The sequence below is a fragment of the Chaetura pelagica genome, unplaced genomic scaffold (assembly GCF_000747805.2).
Source record: "Chaetura pelagica isolate M959 unplaced genomic scaffold, ChaPel_1.0 scaffold79, whole genome shotgun sequence".
NCBI lineage: Eukaryota > Metazoa > Chordata > Aves > Apodiformes > Apodidae > Chaetura > Chaetura pelagica.
This window is the reverse complement of record NW_009969339.1, coordinates 4,449,687-4,473,238: the sequence shown is the minus strand read 5'-3', so window position 1 is coordinate 4,473,238 and position 23,552 is coordinate 4,449,687. Positions and strand designations below refer to the sequence as shown.

At 40.3% G+C, this 23,552-nt stretch overlaps 1 protein-coding gene across 1 annotated transcript in view; it reads right to left on the bottom strand.

Moving 5' to 3' along the window:
- Window positions 1-269: 269 nt before the first annotated feature.
- LOC104396082 (tyrosine 3-monooxygenase-like) overlaps window positions 270-23,552 on the bottom strand; it is a 31,585-nt gene continuing 8,302 nt past the window's right edge. The window contains exons 5-12 of the mRNA XM_010005865.1: window positions 23,282-23,332; window positions 19,447-19,592; window positions 12,295-12,430; window positions 11,574-11,643; window positions 9,818-9,874; window positions 7,434-7,529; window positions 1,955-2,088; window positions 270-429 (exon numbers count right to left, since the gene is read on the bottom strand). Coding sequence (XP_010004167.1) covers window positions 270-429; window positions 1,955-2,088; window positions 7,434-7,529; window positions 9,818-9,874; window positions 11,574-11,643; window positions 12,295-12,430; window positions 19,447-19,592; window positions 23,282-23,332 — 850 coding nt within the window. The remainder of the gene's footprint in view (window positions 430-1,954; window positions 2,089-7,433; window positions 7,530-9,817; window positions 9,875-11,573; window positions 11,644-12,294; window positions 12,431-19,446; window positions 19,593-23,281; window positions 23,333-23,552) is intronic.

Below are 23,552 nucleotides of genomic sequence, written 5' to 3'. Positions count from 1 at the left end.
TGTCCAATAATAACAGATAAACACACTCCAAGCAGCTGTAACTCATATCACCTACTAAAAGTTGGAGTAATTTGGTCTTGTTTGTTATTGAAACAAACTCAATAGGAACTCATTAATGTGGCTAAGTCAGCAGCCTAAATACAGTGCTTGACAGAGCTGTTTTGTGGGTTAAAGATTTTCACATGCAACTACAGCTTCATCACTAAATCTTCAAGTGCTGAAGCCATCTACAAGTATCCCAGTGCCCAGTGAGATGTACTGCTGTAGTTTTAAGAGAGGTTTTCAAGGGCCAAGCAGAGGTTTTTCAGTTCCTCTTTCATTTGATGGAGTGCCCTTTTGATCTTCTGAGGTGTGCTCATAATCTCTATGCTGCTGGTGTATGGGTTGTAGTGCAGAGAAAAAGGTCTCTTGATCTTCATTGCGTATTTTCTGTGGGGGAAGAAGACAGGGGTGCTAGTCCAAAAGCCATTTCTCAGGGTGTAGAGGCTGCTGAGACACCTCCTCACTTTTAGTCCTTGACATTGCCTGGTGTAGTACATTGTCCCCATGGCTGAACCACTTGTAGCCCAAAGGATCTGCAGTGCCTGCTTTTCAGTGTATCTGGCTCAGACCCGTCTGTGCTCTTACAGCTCTGCCTTAACACAATCCAGAGTTATTACAACCACAAGCTGAGGAATGCAGGAGCACAGCATGTCTTCCGCCTTCACTTCCAAGAAATAACCTGGAGTAGCTCTTTCTGCATGAAATTCTAAAAACCTGTTGATACTAGGCATAGGCATCCTGGGCTATTTTGCTGCCTCTATTAAAAGAAAAAACATGATGGCTTGCCATTTTCGACAATATTTCCATTAAGTGCATGCTGGTAGGAACCCCCTGTGCTGCTGTTGCCTTATGTTTTCCGTTCTGACAGATTCTTGTGCCTTTGGTTATTTTTGAGCAGCTTTGGCTGCGCAACTCGCTTGAAAAAAAATGTAAGTTCTTTTCAGGTTTGCCTGAGTCAAATTCTCTTGAAGTCCCTTATTTTCTCCCAGTGACTTCTAAGCCACATTTTTACACATTAATAATGTAATGTGAACCTTCAGATTTAAGATGAGTGGCCTAATTTGCCATTGCTATAAACCCAGCAGACAGTGCTTCTGGGGTAGAGGTGGGGGGAGAAGGGAAGAAGTCTGGCCCAGATTCTCTTCCTCTAATCAGTTCCTCATTTCACCTTGTCCATGCTCCTCAGTAGCTCCACAACCAGCCTCCTGCCTCCAGCCAGAATTGGTCATGTTATTCTAACTTTTGGAGATGAAGGCCAGAGTTGAAACCTTGTTTGTGCTAAAAAAAAATATATTTTTAAAAAGCCTTCTTACTGAATAACATAATACAGTTGAAGAAATGCACTTAGAAACACCTCAAGCTAATTTGAAATAATGCTATTTAGGTTGCAGCCAGCTACTTTGTAGAAATTAGATTGCCTGTGAATGCTGATTCTGCATTCTTGTGCAGATATAATCAGAGGAGAAAGGCAATCTTGTTTTTAAGCCCCCTGCTGATTCATGTTAATTCCTGGATTTGCTATAAAATTTCAGTGCAACCTTGAGTAAAACAGTTCTTCATGATCTCCTGTTTGTATGGACCAGCACATGGGCACCCCAGCTCTGGCATTGTGTTCTACTCTTAAAATTCAGGTACAGAATTTACCTCAGATGTTGCCAGAATGAAGCATTGCTAACATGAAGCATAGGACAGGGTATAACAATATATATTTATATGAAGCTTTTCTGAGATAAACAATCTCATATTTAACTTGCTTGTGAAAAAAACACTCTGCAGATGAAGTGTGGAGTGAGACTGCCTGGCACAGTCATTGCAGAAGTGGTAGATGTATCAAGATTAGGATTCAAACCAGATTCCCCCGTCTCTCCCCCCGCCCCCTCCAGTGAAAATTACCCTCAAACACTTTACTTACTGCAGCTTGGCCTTGGCATCTTCAAAATTTTCTGCTATAAAATAGACAGGCTGGAAGGCTTGGTCCTGATAAGGGTGAACTGCAGTCACTTCTGGATCAAAATGCTTGTACTCCGGCTTGTTTGATAAAGCGTACTTTGTAACGGGAACAACATAGGTTAGAGCAGGTGAGTGAACATGGCAAGAAATTGTGCCTACTGGGCTGTGAAATGCTCTTTGTGGAACAGTTAAAGGCAATATCAAGTTGTTGTCTTTCACCAGTGAGAGCTGTTTTTCATAATTAGAAGTTAATAAGAGAAATAATTAATAATTTTTTAAAGGAGAAAGAAAACATGTATGTTTCCTGTGTTACAGTGATGTACAATTGGGTACCATAGCCATATTTTCAGACAGGGAGGGGGAATTTTATGCCACTCGCCAAACTCTGAATATCTAGAAGAAAAAATAACATCATGCTGCTTTTTCAACTAGCATTACTGAAGATTCACAGCCCTGTGTGGCACTATTTCAAAGTCCCCAGCCCATGACACAAAGATCGCATTTCCTGCTGCTTTGAAGAACCGACAGAATGCTCCTGGCATTTTCTGCACAGTTCCCATGCCAGTTAAGCAGCCGAAAAGCTTCCCTGAAATCCTAGTTCTAAATACATATTATACTCTGTGTATGCATGTTGGTGTTTGGGACCACAGAGGTTCTTCTATACATTCTTCTCAAGTTTACCTAAATTGTCTTCTCAGGCAGACAGGAAGATTATAGAAGCCACTCATGTCCACATGGCTGTCCATAAGCACATCTATCAGTTGTTTACACATACTGGAGATCCCTTCAACCCAGCCAGCAGCAGAGCTTCTGACAGTGTAATTGTGTGGATATTGGTTGTTTGGTACCTATACAGTATCCTGGGAAGGCAGTACATCTCAGGCTTAAAGTGAGCTCCTGCACAATTTGTCTGCCCAACAGTTTAAAGCCAGCACAGCCCCAGTGACATATGAACTGCACCATAAATGTACCTAAAATCTGGTTTGGCCTCCAGTTGGCCAAGTTGGTGACTGACGTTTCAGTGCAGTGTCCTGGGTGCAAACAAAATGGAAAAAGGCAATTTGTCACACTCAATGTCAAGACCTTGCTTTCCACCTTAAGCCTGGACAGTGTGAGACGTTCACCTAAGGACAGTTTTTAGTACCCACATCTTTGAGATCTGCCTGTTTTTCTTTCTCTGTTCCTCCCAGCCTTTAGAAGGCTCCCATCAGTATTTTACGATCCAAATACCAACTCCCATCCCATGGTACTTGCAAATAACTGGTAAGAGTGAGTGACACTGCACAAGACTTCCAGCTCCATCTGATAACTGCAAAAATTCAGACAGTACCCTTAAGCACATTTTTGGATGTTTCACTGAGCTGAGCCTGAACTTCCCATAGCTGGAAGCCTGCCTTAACTAGTAGGGCAATTTGCTGCAGAACTGATGCAGAAATTAGTACAGGACCTGAAAAATAAAAAAATAAAAAAGAAATGCTAAAAGTTGGTGGTTTTCCTGTTCTTCATTTGCAGTGTGTAATCGAAGAATAAACCTTGGAGAGCACTCATGCAATCTAAGATGGATGATATACACAAACATGAGGCTTCTCTTATAATCTTAGAAGCTCTGGGGACTACTGGGAGAAGATTTCAGAAACTCAGAACCTGACAGGGGTCCCACTATGCTGTCAGTGTTGAAGCAGAACTGAAATTCCATTGATTTCAGTGGAAGTTCAGCTTGAAACCGGATGGCCTTAAAGGCCTCTACAAGTTAAGTACTTGTTGTGCTGCAAGAAAAGCATATGTAGCACTGAGTGCTGCCAGAAGTGTGGTATGAGCCATAAGATTTTACAGTATGTAGGACAGAGTCCAGCTGAGTGTTAACAGGAGAAGCATTTTGGATAATGTAGAACAGCTGACAGAATATAGTGAAATAAACAGTGCAATACCGAGAACTGTTGGGGAGGAATTCTTACAGTTCAGAGGAGGCAAGGTTGGCCAGCAGTCAGACCCATTACAACTGTTCAGTTTAGACTTGGGGATGGTTATCCTGTCCCTTCTGATGCCTCGCTGCTGTGAATAAGTGCTTTGTTGGATAACAAGGATTCACGTGCAAGTCTTATGCAGAGGATATCTAGCTCTACCTCTCATCCTCTGTCTTTCCCCTAAGTTATGCCTCGAGTTTGGGCAGGATCAGCTCATCCACAGAAAATAACTACCAGAAACTCAGTCCAAACTGTTCAGAGTGGGAGCTGTGGAGAAAAGGAAAAAAATTTTGAAGATTTCATAGTCACAATGTGGTTCCCTGGGTTACAGTCATACACCCCCAGGCAGTCAGTCCAGGCTGCAGCTCAGAGATGTTCCCAAGCTTCCTACTGATTCTAAGTTCTCACATAACAGTAGCTGGACATACTTCTGTTCACCCTTTCCAGCTGGTTAGATGTTATCTTCTTGTAGCCAACCACCTTGCCTTAGTAACGTATGCCTTTATTGCCTCCTCTGTGACCAAATCATCCTGCTACTCCTGGTTCAGAAGCCTTCAGGGATTAAATCCCCTTTTCTTTGTGCAGGATGCTGCAGTATGTCTTCTCTGTCACATGAGCTGCTATGAGTTTGCCTGTGCCAGATATGCTGATCAGCTCAATGACGTGGAATAGAGTTGTGGGCCTCCATGCACAAGCCCACATCCGGGCCCATACAGAGAAGACTGTCAGATAATTATCAGGATGGACAATGGTTTTCTTCCAAGCAGTAGCAAAACTTATCTAGAGCTTTCTCAAGAGCCAGTCTAAGACTGTAAAGTGAGATTTGTAAGAAACTGAAGGCTATCATAAGCCTCACTATCTTTCAGTCTTCATCGTCCCTAACAAAATTGCTTAGCCACTGCTTTATTTCCAAAAAAATCCCTTCTACAAAATAGACACTACAGTCTTCAGCAGTAAAAAAAACAGTTGGCACGCATTTTGAAGTTGCTAGTAGGTGCTTAGGCACAGGACCTAAGCACTTTACTCACCCTGCCACTGTCCATGTGGAAGTTAGAACCAGATGCTTATGCAGACTAAAAGGATTAAGTGGAAACATTTCTTTATGTTAGTTTTGTTTCAAATAAAAATCAATCAGCCATAACAAGAAACTTCAGCACTTAAGGCCATGGATATAATTAATTTGTGTACAAGAAGTCTGTGATGCTCAAAGGGAAGTGCACAGAACCCATGAAGCTGCTGTTCCAAAAGCTAGTGATAAACTTGCAGAGCTCATAGAAGGGTTGTGCAAGACACATGGCAGTGTGGCTGGTGAACTACTTGCCCATCTTCAGATTGTGTTAGGTGTTACATGTAAGATGGACATAGTTTTAGAGGAAGGTAGTCCTTCCTCATTACCCATTGAATGTAAATGTTACCAGATCTGTGTGTAATTTCAGTAATACAATGGATGAAGGTCTTGGTGGACTGAATTGTATCAAAAGTTTATCGAGCAGCTTTACCCATCAACTACTGATGATTAAAGTAATGACAAGACTGCCATTTATCAACTCAAGGACATTTACTACTTCCACTCTCAACCTTAGAGGTGGGTAATTTAAGAGGCACTTACACTTTTCTGTTAAATAGCACAGTTTTGTGAACAAACTGTGCCTACAATAATATAAAGCAGAAGAGTTTGTTGGTGTCTAGTGAAGAAAAGGGTAGAAAGAGAAGAGAGAGAGCACAAGGCAGGTGCCCCCAAAAGCAAGCACTTTTGATACAATTTTTACCTTCGTCAATGTCAAACAGAAGACAGAGGCAGCATCTTTGAGATATATTCTGTGGTGCATATTACTATGAAAGCTAAACAAATTGGAGACATGATTAGCTCTGCCCTTTAGTACCCTGTTTGACACGTACATGCATGTGATTTAAAGAGTAGGATAAATGTTGCCTTGAACTGTGCTTTAATATTGGACCTTTTCTGTTTTCCCAGGTAAATAAAGCAAGCCTAGGCTTCCTGTTTGCGAATGTAGCAAACATTGAAGGATTCTCAGAAAAACAGTGGCTTCAGCCCTATCCTAGATCAGATTAACATGTAAACCAGATGCATTGCACTGGACCATGGTTTGTAAGGAAGGCCATTGTTCTGCTGTTTCAAAACAATGTTTCACTACTCTACAGGTGAGTGCTATGATACTGCTAGCACACTTCTGCTCATGTTCATGAGCAGTCAGGCACAAGACCAGGTTGCTAGTTAGAAAGTAAGCTGTGTTAAAAGTAGCCTGTGAAAGTAAGCAGGATAATGAGAATGCAAATCTCTCAGTTCATCAAGAGATTTGCAGAGAAAGTTCTGCAAATCAAAAAACAGAGTTTGCTCACAAAGGTTTTCAAATATGTTAGGAGAAAATCAATGCTAAACTCAGCAGGTGGTAAAATGAAGGCTGATATCTGGGAGGGTTCTCCTTTCTCTTTGTTAACCCTTAATTGTTCCTCTTTTGGGACTCCTATTAGGAATGTCTTGGGATATAGCAACATGTTGTTTCTTGTTTCTATCTATTGGCTGGAAAGTAGGCTGACCTGTGCACCATTAAGAGAGTTTTATGATGTGTTTATGGTCACAACATCCAACTATCTCCACTTAGGGGAGTCCAAGCTGTGCCAATCCAACAATGGTTCCATGTGAATGTATCATGTAGCTGGCTGTTAGGCTGTTGTGTCTGTGTGCTAAGTTTAAAATCTATCTCCTATGGAAAAAAAATATAAAATTTCTGGTTTATAAAAATGCTTGAAAAGAGTGCTTGTATTTTCTTTCTTAATAATTAATAAATAAATAAATAATTCTGTATCTGCACAACCTGGAACAGTTGAGACCTAGTGATACCAGCTGTACAGCTCCTCTTCCCACAGTTAATCTGCTGAGGCAGGGCAGTATCAAATCTGCATATGCAGATTTTAATCTACATACAACTCGAGATAGGATTAGTTTCGAAACATATTTAGAGAAGTGAAATACTAAAGTTTTTTCTTTTTGTCAGTGTCCATGCTATTTACAATTTCTTTCCATTTTATTTAGTCCAGTCAGTCAGTGCCTTTCTGATTGCTGTGTGTATGAATCTCAGTGGCATAGATGAGGTAGCAGAGTTGATAATAGGCATTATATTGCCCTCTAGTGAGTAATTCAGAAAGGTACATGAGTTTTAGGTTAAAGTCAACTGTGTTACTACTGGCCAGGAGCAGTAAGACACAAATCTAGTATATTATAGGATGGCTGATTTCACTGCATTTCATCTGTTTAGCTGGAAGGCAGGTACAAGCCTACAGTAGTTTTCCCCCTACTCAGTAGCTTCTGGGAAGGGGGAATTAATTTCTTCACAAAAGAAAAATCAGTAATTGAAATTGTGTTAGTTTATATGAAGAAACAATATTTTGCTTTTACTAGAGAGTTCATAAAACTGGATTATAAAAATCTTTCAATACCATATATTTAACACATACCATAAGCTCTCCATAAGATGAAAGCAGTCCCGCCCCGTAGGCTTTGATAGATCCATTTTGCTTGCAGAGACCAAACTCCACAGTGAACCAATAAAGCTGTTAATAAGAACAACTTGTGAAAAACAGTCTCAACAGGCAGTTCATTTTCAAGCTTCCAATTTTTCCTTAGATTTTTGTTTATCCTCATTCCTTAATATTTTTGTATCTTTACATTTTGTAGTTTTATATATTAAAAAATTATTTTTTCTCTCAACATATATAACACATGAAAACCAAAACTCATCTTTTTTTCAAAAGTTGCCATCATTTCTCCCCTCCCCCCAAATAATAATAAAAAAATTGCTTATGATAATTAAATGGGTAAATAAAGTCATAAAGTCCTGTCTTTGTTTGGAAGATTTTACAAATCACACTGCAACCTCTTAGCCAGCCCTGTGCTTCATTGTATTCTGTGGAATCTAAAGGATTTCAACTCATTGTCCCCAGAAGGACATCTAGACCTCAATGGAGGGTTCAAGACCCTAGGAAAGGTACTTGAAAAGACAGTTTCCTTTCTCTTTTGTCTGTGTGATAGCATCCCAAAGAACTGAAGAATGACTTATCCCTTAGCAGCAATGTACCCTGTAAGATCATACCAATTATATCTTTATCATGCTCCAGCAGAAAATAAAGATACATCTCTCTGGGCTTTTTTTGCAATAAAGTGTTCTCAGGACTACTCTTTCTTTACCTGCTGGACAGTAGTAGGATAAAAGCAACTCTTGCCTCTTCCAACCTGTTAGCCCTTCCCTTATTAGAGCGTCTAAGGGAACAGACAGCAGAGGACCAATCTGGACACAGCCTGACCCCTGAGCAGCTGGACAGGTGTTGTGCAAAATAAAAACATGGATAAGATAAGGCATTTCAAGAGTACAGTTTTATGTCACAACACTTTCAACTTTCCTGTAGGGACACACGGCCCTGTGCTGCCTCACACACAGGGCTGGACCTCAGTTTAGCTGTAACTATTGCATTCTCAGCACCCCTCTGAAAGAGCTGCAGACAGTTTGTAAAATAATATGAAACTCTTATGTTATTCTGTCTTTTTTGTGTCTTTCTTTCCTTTTCCTTCTTTCTCCCACCCTCTTTCACATGTTTTTTAATTTCAATGACTTGGTTTTAGCCTGCAAAATTAACCCTAAAGAGACAGCATGCCAGGATCTTTCTTTCAGCAGAATCCTGAAATGCTTTCTATACAGGACAGGTAATAATTTTTCATTCTTATTGTATTAATAATCTTTATTTTTCTTCTTTAATCTTCTTAAAGGGAAAAGCCTTTTGAGTATCTCCTCATTTTGTGGAAGGCCTTTTCAACTGGAGAATGAGACATAGGAGGAAGAGGAATTGTTTTTAGGTTTTTTCTCATATATCTTGTATTTGGCTTTTACTTAGGAGGTTCTTTTGGCTCTCACTGTTTTAACAGGGTACAAGACATGATACTAGTGGCACTTTGTAAACAAATGAACACTGCCAATTTCCCATCTCTTGAGCATGGATCCACCTACTTGGAGAAGTCCAGGGACTGAAAGAAATAATGGCATTTCAAAGTTTGTCTTACAAGTATTATAGACACAAGCAAAGTTGAAACCCTTTAAACAAACTTTTAGTTAACTTAAATGTTGTCATATCATCTAAGCTAGTTATCTGTGTTCTCTTTAGAATACAGAGAATCACAAGGGCTTCCAGAGAGAAAAAATAATTTATGTTAGAAATCTATGTCTGGATAGCAAGTATGTTACAGGTTCTTTTCTGTCTTCACTTTCTAGTGAAGGAGCCTTCAGCTCACTTTCAAAACAGGTTAAGATGGCAGCAACTGGCTGCACAAGGGTTATTTTGGCAGGCATATACAGCCTAATGACTCAGAATTGAATGACAATACTTGCTCACAAATTGCTTTCAAGTGTCCATCTATTTTGTGAAATGACTGAATACATGGTGAGGTAAATTCTGATGGCTTCTTACACCTTATGGAGGAGAAAATGCAGAAATCACATTGGGTATTCAGTCTATTAGGTAAATCTGGAAAGTGAATTGGGACCCTCCTGTGGCTGAAACTGTAGGGATTCAGCTTCCTACAATTTCTTATATTTCTTCTTACAATATATTCTTATAGAAACAAAAGTATAAACACTTCCTCAGGTGGAATCACATGCTTCTGAGCTCTCCCAGAGGGGCTCAAACCCCACCTCCCCAACCTGTGGATGAGGATAAGAGACAATCCTTCTGATGCTCCCATTTTTGTTGCTAATGTGGGACACTGGAGAAGAGCCTTCCCTGCACAGTAAGGGATGTGCAGTGAATCGTTTGGGTTTTGCCTCCGATACTAAACTGCCATCTGCACTTACTGTGGCCAGTTTCTCAATCTCTGCTTCAGATGCTCCAAGAGAAGCCAGTCCAATATCCTAAAGCAAGTAAGCAAGCAGGCAGTGTTACACTGGTGTGATTATTCAGCCCAAGGGAGAGAAAGAGGGGAAGAGGGAGGGCCGCATCATTTCTAGCATGAATAGCATGAACTATTCATTGTTTTTGTCACCCAAAATGACCTTCCATGGCTTCCAGGATGCCTACCTCTCCCTGGCCCCCAGCTACATACCACTGGGAGCCACATTAGATGAGCGTTCAATCCCCAGTGTTTGCTGTGTAAAGTTAACCATCTCTTGGTGTAATGCTGGACTATGCGTGGCAGAGATTTATAAGGATACATGAGAAGAAAGGATAGCAAGGTGTGTTTTCTCTTTGCCATTACCTTTCTGTCTCTCACTGTCTTTCTGCCAGCCTTTTTGAGTAGGTCAGATCCATGCAGTGAGGATTCTGTTTACTCTAATCTGTGCCCCCAGTTAATTGTTATTCTCACAATAGAAATCTGTAGATGTTTCTTCTTAGCTATCCCAGGAGCCATATCATGCAGCAAACAAACAAAATTAGGGCATTTTCACCATTCATCGTCTCATGTTGAATGGAACAAAAAAAGAATATTCATGGGGTGAATTCAACTGTGAAAATACTTTGTGAAAAAAAGGAGTGAAACATGAGGATTAATTTAATGCGATCCCATGTTATATAGCCTGTGTTATAGATGGGAAAAGAGGAAAGCTGAAAGTTTTGAAATTGCTATAATCTCTTATTTCTAATGTGTTTTCAGTTCTGGGATTGAACTGAACTGAAGAGGTTTCCTCCAGAATAAATTAGAGACTACTAGGATATTTTAAATACAACTGGTCTGAATCTGATAATACTCAATACTCAATGACTCAACTTACGACCAAAACGGAAACTGGTATGTTTCCAAGTTGATACAACCTTCCAAGTTGGAAACCACCTTATATGAGGTGAATTGGCTTTATTTTAAAGATATTCTCACAGGGACCTACATCAGGTAAACTTGCTGCTCTTCTTGCCAGTTTCCATACTGGCCACTGTTTGATAAGCCTAGAATGTGAGTTATCTTCTTCCTTCTCCTATGGTTTTGAGGCCCATTCATAGTTCTGAAGTCTGTAATTATAAGAGGTCATTGAGTTCACTTGGGTCTCACACTGAATGCTCATCCTAAATAGCCCCTTATTGTACAAAGAAGCCCTGTCTGCTTTTGGAGCTTCCTCACCAGTGTGAGCAATGCTGTGAGAATCTGGTGAGTGGTAAAAGGAAAAACAACTCTAATTAATGACATGTTGATTGACACAATTGAAGTATCATGTGAGATAAAAAATGTAGATCCAGAGACAGAACCATCCTGGGGGCTTGATGGCTGCTGCTGGTGAGGTTCATGTGGTGTAGCACAGGAAGCCAGGGGAACCACGTAGTCAGTACAACCCAAACAAGCACCACCACAGAGGCTCCACTGGTATCCTTCTACAGACTGACACGGCCCTCCCACAGAGAAGTCCCACAAGCACTGCGTGCCCTTCCTTTTACCCAATGTCCTTAGGGAGCAGTGCTACCACTCCCTTGGAGCAGATGTCTCCCTGGGCACTACCCCTGGAGGTTGCAACTCAGGCACAATCAAGTCTTAAAATAGTGTTCCATGTCTGGTGAGCCTTTGAGGCACATCTGGCCTGCTATCTATACCAGTTGCTTAAAGAGGCAGCAGAACAAGCTTCTTACCTGTGAGAACTGGGCAAACTCCTTGTCAGCTAGCATGGGAACATGACCCAACAACTCATGGCAGCAGTCTCTGGAAGACAAGTGACCTTTATGTTTAATAAATATTTCTTTTCCTGCTCTAACTGGAACTTCCCATGAAGGACTTTAGCCAATAGACCCCCAAATGGAGTTAGTGTGAGGGCTGCTCTGCAGTAGCTGCCTCCATACCTGGCCTGGCTCTGCAGTGAGCGTGGCAGAGCATTTCCTTCTGCCATGGGAAGCCAGCTGCCCCCCAGTACCTTGGCTATTGTCTCACTTGGAATGGACAGGCACCAGTCTCCCATGTCACAACATCTTTGAAAGGCCCCTGTTTTGTCCCAGCATACAACAAAAGTGTCTGTGCGAACTTGTAATTTCTCATGAAATGTAATTGCTGTTGTCTGGCCAGCACTTGCTGGGAGAGTTTCACAGCAGGGAATCAAACCCCAGCAGATGGTAACTGAAGGCAGGATGAAAAGATTAAACCAGATATTCTCCAGTCTTTTCCTTCCCCAGACAACTTTGTAAGAGAGACAGAGACCCACACCCTTTCATGCATGACTTCCCCTTCTAAATCTCCAGCTACCAGTTTCTCAAATTGTTTCATTCTGTGGACTACTGGATAGAGCTCCAGAGCTGTTCCCAAGAGAACAATCCCCACCACATTCAGAAGGATGGGATTGTGCCATGGCATCAAACTTACGGTTCCGGGGAATGCATAGGAGCAGAGAAATGTCTTATGTACTGTGTGCTTTGGAAGACACGAAATGCCAGACTGGCAAGGAAGTCACGAGCAGGCAGCAGTCCTGCAGCTGGTCTCAGCTGGAAACCTGTTCTTTCTGCAAAGGGAAGTGAGACTGAATTCAATTGTTTCTAGGGTTACCTATATGGCACACTTAAGTCAGGTAAGGAGTTTTAGAGGACCTTCATGCTCTTTTGCAGTAACATCATCCACTTAAGCATAGTAGGAACATCCCAGCTTATAATTATTGATGTGTCCCTGTACTGCTAAGGGTCAGACTGCTGCAACATTAAATCACCAAGCCATCCACCCTTAACGTATTCACACAGCAATTATATGAGATATGGGAGTACTACATACCTCAGTTTACGTTTTTAGCACATTTTCACACATTTATCTACTATATACCACATGTCAGTGATGTGCATGAGGTCACATATGACCCCTCTGATCAAGGAAGGACAGAATCTGAATTCTTAGGCTGGCTAGTCTATTACTTCTTGGATTATCTCATTTCCTGTATAACAGATGTAAAAGAAGGACTTAGATTGGGAACACACTCCATCACTATGGTTGTCTGAGAGTTCCTGGCTCTTGCCTGATGCTAAGTAACTGTTTAGCCCCCTCCTGCAGAATTTCTTATTCCTGGTGCTGGAACCCCTGGTACTTTGCACTGTTGAAGACAGAAATAGGCTGATGATGGGTCTGCTCCATCTGGGCAAATCTTCTGTTCCTCAACAGGCCTAGGTTAACATACCCTCAACACTAAAATTGGAGCATACTGTTCAATTTAATTTCCCTTTGTCAGTGCATGCTCAACATGCATAAACCATCTCAGCACTTCTAACATTTGCTATCAATTTTATCTTTCTGTCTGGACCTTGTTAGAATGGGAACATAGAGAAGAAAGGGCAAACAGGTCCTCATCAGAGATAAGAGTGCTGGAATTTGGCCCTTAACCATTTAACATCAAAGTTTCCATCAGCACTCTTACCTGTTTTTCCTCTCTCTGTTTTTTTTTCACCATTATGTTTGACTACAACTAACTACACAACCTTCCAGTGATGTGCTTGTGTGTGTTTTGCTCTGCACGTGTCCATAGAACAGGACAGAAGAATGCAGTACTGGTGCACTGTGATCTTAGCCTCTGCTATCAGTGTTACTCCAGGACACCCTGCATTATACAAAAAGTCTGTGAGAGATGACTAACAAAATAACCAGCCCTATGGCCAGCAGGATACAGAATCTACATTTCCATGGGAAACTTGTTGGTGGTCTGCAAAGCTAAGAAAATTGAAAATCAGTGCTTTAAAAGAGAGCCAATGATAATCTTTTTGAAGTCCTATATTCAAAATCTGTGTTGCATTCTCAGCTCCCATAAATGACATTTCATCTTCTTTAAAGCATAAAACTACATTTAAAAAAAATCAGAGATGGCTTTATTTTCCCTTCTCTATCCATATTCTATTGTGTCATGAAGCCTGGAACCTAATTTATTTTATGTAAACAAACAAACAAAAAAATCCCACCCAGAAACCAAGCCATTTACAAGATTTGTTTTGGTTTGGTTTTTAATGTTTCTTCCAACATTTCTTGTCTTGCTCTGTCTGGCTACTAGAACTTTTCTCATTAAATAAAAAGAAAATAAAAGAAAAGAAAAGAAAAAGAGAGAGAGAGAACAAAGGGGAGGGGGGGGAAGGTTTAAAGGTTTCACTGGCAGAATTAGAAGTGATAAAATATTTGAAGCTGTACAGGACAAAAAAAGAGTGGACAGAAAGGAATGCTTCAACTTGACAACGTGACAGACCAGGCAGTTAGCATTTGGCATTATTATCTTCTATTGCTCCACTGAATTCAAAGGCAATTGGTACAGGATTGCCTCAAAGCTGAATAGCAGCAAAAAAACCCCAAACCTATGGAGATTACGTCTTTATTTTTGTCTATATGCTGAGCAAAGGCATCAGAGTTAACCAAGGTATCAGAAGTGGCTGTAAAGCAGCTTGCTGTTCTCGCCCATCCCCAGTTAAGAAAGCAGGGTGTTTGAAGGAGTAGACAGACCATGAACTATGTCTCCTTAGGCTCTGGCCAGGAGCTGACACAACAGGTGTGCTCCCTGGCTGCTGATGCCTTATTAATTCAATCCAGAGAAATGTGAAAAATCTCAGAATCAGGTAACCTTTGGACTAAATTCTGAGACTGAGCAAAGAGAAAACTGCACCAGCTGCAAAATATATTAGATGAGAACCAAACCCAGTAACTCAGTTTTGGAAGGACTACCTAGAGGTCTAGGGAAATTTACATTGCTTTAGCATCTATGTCACAGGAGCAGGAAGGAAAATGAACATTACAGCTTATGTTCCCTGAAATGCCCTTTTAAATATATGCCAGTGAATCAGACCGGCTGTGGATACCACAACATGGGAGCTTTTGTCCTCCTAATTTTATAAACAATTTGAGGTTGGAATGAGTTAATTCAGCAGAGTCCAAAAAGAGAGAGAGAGAACAAAGGGGAGGGGGGGGAAGGTTTAAAGGTTTCACTGGCAGAATTAGAAGTGATAAAATATTTGAAGCTGTACAGGACAAAAAAAGAGTGGACAGAAAGGAATGCTTCAACTTGACAACGTGACAGACCAGGCAGTTAGCATTTGGCATTATTATCTTCTATTGCTCCACTGAATTCAAAGGCAATTGGTACAGGATTGCCTCAAAGCTGAATAGCAGCAAAAAAACCCCAAACCTATGGAGATTACGTCTTTATTTTTGTCTATATGCTGAGCAAAGGCATCAGAGTTAACCAAGGTATCAGAAGTGGCTGTAAAGCAGCTTGCTGTTCTCGCCCATCCCCAGTTAAGAAAGCAGGGTGTTTGAAGGAGTAGACAGACCATGAACTATGTCTCCTTAGGCTCTGGCCAGGAGCTGACACAACAGGTGTGCTCCCTGGCTGCTGATGCCTTATTAATTCAATCCAGAGAAATGTGAAAAATCTCAGAATCAGGTAACCTTTGGACTAAATTCTGAGACTGAGCAAAGAGAAAACTGCACCAGCTGCAAAATATATTAGATGAGAACCAAACCCAGTAACTCAGTTTTGGAAGGACTACCTAGAGGTCTAGGGAAATTTACATTGCTTTAGCATCTATGTCACAGGAGCAGGAAGGAAAATGAACATTACAGCTTATGTTCCCTGAAATGCCCTTTTAAATATATGCCAGTGAATCAGTCTGCTGATGGAACAGACTTGGCCAGTTGCCTTGAAAAGCCATAGGAAAAAGTTATCTCCTGAAGGTAATATCTGCAAAATCTGAACTTCTGTTTCATTACTGCAGAAGAAAACCAGCAATCAGTAGAGAACTGGGGGTATGGCTAATTGGACCTGCTGCCCAAAGATCTCTGAAATCAAAACTATTTGAAGATAAGGTCTTGAGTAGTTGACCTAAAGTGATCTGTTAGGCTTAATTCTGACCTAAAAAAATCATGTATACAGGCCTGTGCAGAGTAAGCTTGTTTGAGTTCACTGGCTGTAATTTCTTCCAGCTGTGGAGGACAATGAATGCTTAAATCCAAACATTTTTCCTAGAAAGAAAGATGTGCCTAGGTTCATCCAGTTAACCCTTTAGAAAAACACTTGCCATTTAAATAGTCTCATGGTTAATAATTTAAATTCCCTCAAAATAAATATTGAATACTTTTAATGTAGATCTCATTTCTGTTCAAACCGGCCCCACTAGCAGGCCAGGCAACTGGTAGATCTTGCAGTTCAGCTTGTGTTGGAATCAAATGGAATTTCTTGCTTAAGTTCACAGATACCGCTCAGTAAGAGAGAAGATGCAAGTTTACCGGGAGGTCTGGGCTGGTTATAACATGATCACTTTCTCCCCAGAATATCCTTCCCTATCTTTCTCCATCCCTATAGTTTATTATACTCAAAGGTGCGTCAGGGGAAGTTTGTCAGAGCTGCAAAAGGGGACGTGTAGACCAGACATTAGAAAGGATTTATTTTTTGAGAGTGGGGTTAGACTCTGGAACAGGCTTCCTGCAGAGGTGGTCAATGCCCCAGGCCTGTTGGTGTTTAAAAGGCATTTGTACAATGCTCTTAATAATATACTTCAACTTTTGGTTAGCCCCAAATTGGTCAGGAAGTTGGACTACATGATCATTCCCAGCTGAAGTAGTTCTGTTCTGTTCTGTTCTACTCCACTCCACTCCACTCCACTCCACTCCACTCCACTCCACTCCACTTCACTTCACTTCACTCCACTCCACTCTATTCTATTCTATTCTATTCTATTCTATTCTATTCTATTCTATTCTATTCTATTCTATTCTATTCTATTCTATTCTATTCTATTCTATTCTATTCTATTCTATTCTATTCTATTCTATTCTATTCTATTCTATTCTATTCTATTCTATTCTATTCTATTCTATTCTATTCTATTCTATTCTATTCTATTCTATTCTATTCTATTCTATTCTATTCTATTCTATTCTATTCTATTCTATTCTATTCTATTCTATTCTATTCTATTCTATTCTATTCTATTCTATTCTATTCTATTCTATTCTATTCTATTCTATTCTATTCTATTCTATTCTATTCTATTCTTCTATTCCAAAGTCTTTTAACAATATATGCTAAAGAATTGCTCAGTCCTTAGAGGCAGTATTTAGCAAAGATATATCCTGGGATTTATGTGCTGAATACGAGAGTGGGACAGTTCAGGGCTCACCCAGAGCTAACCAGTGACAGGAGGAACTGCACTATGCATCTCCACACAAGCTGTAGTTGACATACATCCACTCTGCGCTGAGGAAGTTTGGGAGGCACATCACAGTCTATAGTTGGGTTAAGGTTTGGTTGGTTAAGCACTGCACACCTGTAACACAGGAAGAGCCTAAGTACACAGTGTATTAATGAGTTGTAAGAAGCAAAAATTCTGGCCTTGTTAATGCTTCTGGTAAAAGCCACCCAAATTAGCAATAACGCTTTATAAATCATACTCTTCACTCTGCCTGTTTGACATGGAGCTGTCTTGAACATTTATTTTACAGGCCTTGCAGATTCTTCTGACTCAGACTGAGTTTGTTACAAAGGGACCTTACAATAATGACAGTCTTCATGCTAGTCTAGAAAATATCCTGCACAGTGAAATTACCGTACTGGAGGGAATCACTGAAGTAAGAGCTCAGGTCAAAAACTCACATAGTGGGGCTATAACAGCTTACTCACTCTATTGTGTCTAGCTGTAAACACAGTTCTTTTGGACAAATTTTGTTCCATCTATGTATAATCTTTTACAAAGCCTGTACACTAAACTAATGCAGGTTTTATCTACAGACCAGTGGTCTTGAGAGCCATTCTTTCAGTTTTCCTTAGACACCATTCCAGGAAGGAATGAAATATCTCTGAAGTGCCTGATTCTCATTCCCAGTCAGAATAGCTCTGACAATTAGCTTACACTAGACACACTGTGTTTATAATAGATGAGTTGAAACTCATTGTGAACATCTTCTCATCTGTTATTAGTGGAATTTTCAGAATTACTCTTTTTACTGCATTATTTTTTGCCTAGGACAATTTGTATATTATAGAGAACATTTAGAAGAGCCTACGAAAGAAGTGAGCAGTCTGAGATTCCAGGCAATCAAATTGAGTCAACCAATATAAGCAATACAAATCATATTATGACATGATGTTTTTACATTATCCTAAATTCTCCTACTTTGAAATCACCTGATTCACTTAAAGAATATGAATATCTGCAGTAATCAAATCAGCATCTCATGATTTCTGGAGCTGCCTGCTGACAGCTACTGTGTAAATGAGATGAGATCAACAATTTCATGAGAAAAAAACATTACTAGAAATGTTACTAGAAGAAGGAAGCAAGATGGGTAGTTGAATGGAAGGAAAAATACATGAGAAAATAAATAATGCATATGCAGAAGAATTCCTGATACTGGACACGATGGTACTCATGAGACATGCTTTCCATATACTAATCCTCCATTCCCTTATGTTAAAAGTGCAATAAATACTGTCATTGGACAGCTTAATATTCCCTAAAAATTGCAGCATCTTAGAAAACTCTTCACCAACAGAAAGCTTACTCAATCTTACTAGCATGACCTACTTATACATGGAGTAGGTCACTTGATTTTCTTAATGCTATATCTAAATTTAATTTATTTAAAGTTAACCCATGCTTGTTATTATTTATGTCATAATAGTGACCAGCTGTTCTCCTCCTGCTGGCACATCTTGTAACTAAGAAGGAGCAAGAAGGCTTTAAGACTGATTTTCTTTAGTTGTTCTTGACAACAGTACGAAAACTGCTGGTTGACATAAAGCACCTGGCCTTGAGAAACCATGCAGCCTTTTGCCTCATATAAATAGTGCAGGCTCCTGTCCTCTCATGCCCCTTACTAGTCATTCCCCACCTAATACTTAATAATCTTATGTATCCTTTCATTTTAGGCCACATCTTCATGCAACTGCAGACTACCACCACCACCTTTCTGCTCTACTGTCATCCATGCCACAGTTACCAAAGAGTTTAGTATGGCAAATGGGGCCACAGAGACAGAAAGAAGCAGTGTCCTTTCAAGGTAGCTGCTGACTGATCAGAAGGACCTCCTGGAAATCATTTCCCCTAGCATACATTGCCATCCCGTCTCAGGCATCAAAAAAACACGACCTTGAGAGGTAAGTAGTACTTATGTACTGTATGTACAGTATTGTACTATGTACTGTACTTGTGTTTGGGTCTTAGTGGCAGCACAGACATAGAAGCATAAAATACAGCCAAACCCATAGAAAACCTGCATGTGGAAATCATGGGGAGCAATGTGCTGTGGTGGCTGTACTGCTGGTAGTACTGGAATTAGCTGGTCAGTGCTACATCAGCTTCAGCCACTCACAGAGCAAACACAAACTTACTTACAGGTTGGTCTCTAGATGTGCCTAGTGCTGCAGCTTGTCTTGCACAGGGAATTCTACAGCTAATCAGCTCCACTCACCAGCTTGGGTCCTATGAGAGGGTTTGTGTGTGTATGTGGTTTGCAGGCATAACTAGGAAACCCTAAAATAAACCATAGTTCAGAATGACTGACCTTTTAAAAATCTGGAGACATCCTGAAGCTGAGGTATGTTATCCTCTTGATAACCACAGTATTTCTCCAGCTGCTGGAAAGCATCCAGGTACTGCGTACAAGCATGAGTAGGGTAAAGGCTGCTCAGTTTCCTATAGACTTCTCTCCTGAAAAACAAAAACTGTCTAGCATGACACACGTCAACTGAGCAGTACTTGCCTGCCCTACATACAGATCCAGAGAGATGCATAAACTCCCAGCTCAGGCAGTGGACTAAAAATCTGAACTCAGGATACCTGATATTCCGAAGATGATGCCTGGGTGGATGTAGTAAAACATATTTTTTTCTGTTTTTTTTCTCCTTTGGAAGGTGGTTTCTTTTCAGCAAATCTATTTTACCCCTTCCTACACTCTCCTTTAATGTAACAGGACACTAATCCTAATTCAGAAGTGTTTCTTAGGCATAAGGGTGTTGGAGGTACCAGGGAAATCCCAGGGAGAAAGCTGAGGCTGTGGTCCTCTATGTGTTGTGCAGTTTAGGGATGGAATGAGTCAGGTGTTCCCCCCATCTCTACATTGGGGTACAACTTGAAATGCTGGTCCTTCCATCTGCATGATGATGCCTGGCCTATATTTGACTCTTACAAACTTCCTCCCTCAAAAAGCACATTTTCTGATACTGAAGAGTAACGTCTGGAAAGGCAGAAAGGTTCATACTTTTGCAGTTGAAAATGCCTGGCATGGGCTATGTACTTGAAAGACTTGCCAACTTCTTGAAGTATTTAGCCCATTATACAGAAAAAGACCAGCTGAAGAAAAATATATATAACCAGATCTGGGCTCAGGCTTCAAGCGTCTCCCAAACAGCGGTGCTTGGATTTAGAGCTGTGGTTTGGAATGTGTTTAGCCGTTGCAAAATAAACAAGTAGTAGAACCTTATAGAAATGGCTATTTTTGTTCAGACATGGCCCTAGGGTGTTAACAATTTTTAAAACATTGTTTTATGAAAATTGAGATCATTCTTGGAAATACTGGGTATGGAAAATGACCTTTTGTTGGTTTTGTATTGTATTTTTTTTTGTGATGCTATTGTTGCTATGGAGGTGATAGCAAGTCCCTGGTAATGGCTCTTTTCATTTGTATGAATGTCTTACACAGTGTGGGAGTAATGAACCAGAATGAAGCGGGGGAGGAAAACCTTAGGAGGAAAAAACATTAAAAGAACATAGGGAAACAGTGGCTGCTGTCACTGTTGCAAAAGCCACAGGAGACTGGGCCATTTCCATAGAAGAATTAGGAAAAAATGAGTACTAGAGTTCAAGTGTTGCCCTGGCTTATTTCCCCATAGAATTCTACTGACTTCAGTGGGATTGCATAGGATCTGAATCAGTACACAGTTCATCCCCAGACTGGAGCCTAGAGAGAGCAGGCTTGTTTACACTTCTGCACATATGGTCTCTTTTATCAAAGTATCAATCTACTGTGTCCAAACATAGTCTACCACAGAAATGTAGGGAGTCTCCAAGACCAGTGATGAATTATCCAAAGCTAAGTGTCGCTCCTCTCTTAAGTACCTCTAAGGCAAACAGCAACGTTCACTCCAAAGTCAACAGAGTAGCAGATATTTCCAGGCAACAATTTAGCTTGCTCTAATGTGTTGTCTCCAGTAGGTGTAATGCCTCACCATATGGAAGTGCTATCACTCAAAGGAGCATAAAGCTACTACTTGATGGTACTTCAGTCCAGAGATGGGAAGACAAACTGCTGAAAGAGCAGTCTATGAAATACTCTTGAAAAGAGCCTCATAATGAAGGACAGAGCCAGCCACTTCAAAGACTTCAAAGGCAATGGTCTTATTTTACATGAATGTCCTTATTTTTTTAGAAATAAGTGGCACTATTCACCCTTATTATGAGGATGTGACAGGTGCATCCCCATAATTTTGTCCTAGTTTCTCCCTTTTTCTTATACAGCTTTTACCCACAAGATGTCTTTTATGACTACTTAGTTTCAGGGCCTTCCAAGAACCCTGCTTGAAAACAGAGACTAGGATAATTTGTACCCTCTGCTTTCTGAAAGACATATTTCTTCACTTGATTAGTTTTCATTTTTATAACCATGTTGCTACAAACTGAATGCATCCAACAACTCTTCAGAGTGAACACCAAGGGAATTTAGTCTGTGCTACAGATTTCCTGTTCAGATTACAGTTCAATTGCACAGCACTCCTTTTAGTTGTGTTGTACTGCAGCTGACCTCTAGGCACAGTCCCAGGGGCTATGATAACAATTGGGAGGTCTAATTTTGGAAGCAGCTTTACATAACAAGGCAACTTGGGTTGCTAGGGCTGGCTGTTTAGGGAAATGGACAGATACTCCTTTAAAGATCCATTCGTTACCACAGTGGGACTGATTCTAGGTGAAGAAGGACTAGAATGATAGAGGTTGGCAACAAAAGGGAAAAACAGGAAAGAACACAAAATTAAACTTTCTTAAACATGACGTTCCTACACACCATCCCATGCCAAGATTGTTGGCTAGTGGTAGCAATCATAAGCATGACATCAACCATCAATTTCTGACAACTGAAAGATGCTATAAAAACCTATTTGAGCTTAATAAAAATGTGACTGCCTGGATGAGTTGGATGCAAGGTTTCTATGTGATTGTGGGCAATAACCCTCAACCTTCCTATGGCAGAGTAGATTTTATTTCAGATAAAATAATCACTGAAAAATATGTGTTGGCCCTGTGGTTGAGGTTCTGGCATGAGATATCTAACTTATGGGTTTAATTCCTGGCTTTGACATAAACTTTTTGTATAATATTGAGCAAATTACATAAGCTCTAAGTTGTTTTATTTTCCACAGTTTTAAAATGTGCTCAACATTCTCCCTTTTTCCCACCTTTAGGCTGCCTTTCCTTTAAAATTGTAAACTTTTCTAAGCAAAGACTCTGTTTTATTGTGTGCATATATGGCACCTGGCAAAACTCTGGGACTCTGCTCAGATTTGGGACATTTGGAGAAATTTAGGTTTGTATTGTCATAGAAATGTATAATTGTTGGTGCTTATTGAGATTTGTTAAAATTACTGGGAGATAGTGGAAATTGAGTTATATGAAATAAGAACTCTGATTTCTTTTGAATCTGCCACATACTTCACAAAAAGCCCACAAACATACTTTTAATTGAATTTATTTTTGTGTTTGGTGGTCAAAATGGGGCTTTTCTTGAATAGCAAATCTTCAGGAGAAATAAAGCTTCCATGAAGAAATCATGTAAAAGTAGCTTGCCATCATTTTGTATGACTTCAAAGGCCTTTTTACAGTGTAAATAATATATCCTTGAAGGGCACTCCAAAATTTCCTTTACCTTCAGTTTGAGCAAACTATATGTATTCACGCTAACAGCAATTAAATACTTGCAGGAGAACAAGCAAAGCTGCTCTGTCCTATGAGCATTGGATTAGCCACATCTTATGAGTGAATTTCTCTCCTGCAAAACAAACATTTTGTCCTGGTAACAGATTTGGAAAGATGGTATTTCTATTACCAGCATAGCTATGGTTAATTAGAGGCCAGTTAGAATTATAGGTTCCATTCTTGTTTCTGATATCTTGATGGGAGTGTCAGGCAGGAGATGGTCAGGAAAATGCGTTTTGCTCTAGAAAGGGAGTAGTTAAGACCAACCCTGAGACTGGCTTTCTGTAAAACAAATTACAGGTGACACTTAACCAAGGAGTAAAACTTGAGATGGATAACACCATTTGAAAATGTAACAACTGTCTCATGTTGCCAGTCTTTCCTGGGACTGCAGTGGAATGGCTCAGGAGTCAGCGTGTAAGTAAAAAACTCACCAAGTTGCAGTCTCTTGTGCTGTGTACTCGATGTGAGGCAAAGGGTCTCCTCTGTAATGAAAAGAGAAGATTATACGTGTGTCTAAAGCAGGTTTTAAGTTCAGCTTCCAAGTTTGGGGGGTTTGTGTGTTCATGTTTTGGTTTTGTTTTGGGTTTTTTTTTTGCTTGCACCATGAATATTTGCTATAAAGAAGGTAGAAACAGCAAAACAGTACTTAATTAACAACTTCTCTGTCTTCGTAGGCTCTAGTGTGTGCATTTTCTCCGCTCT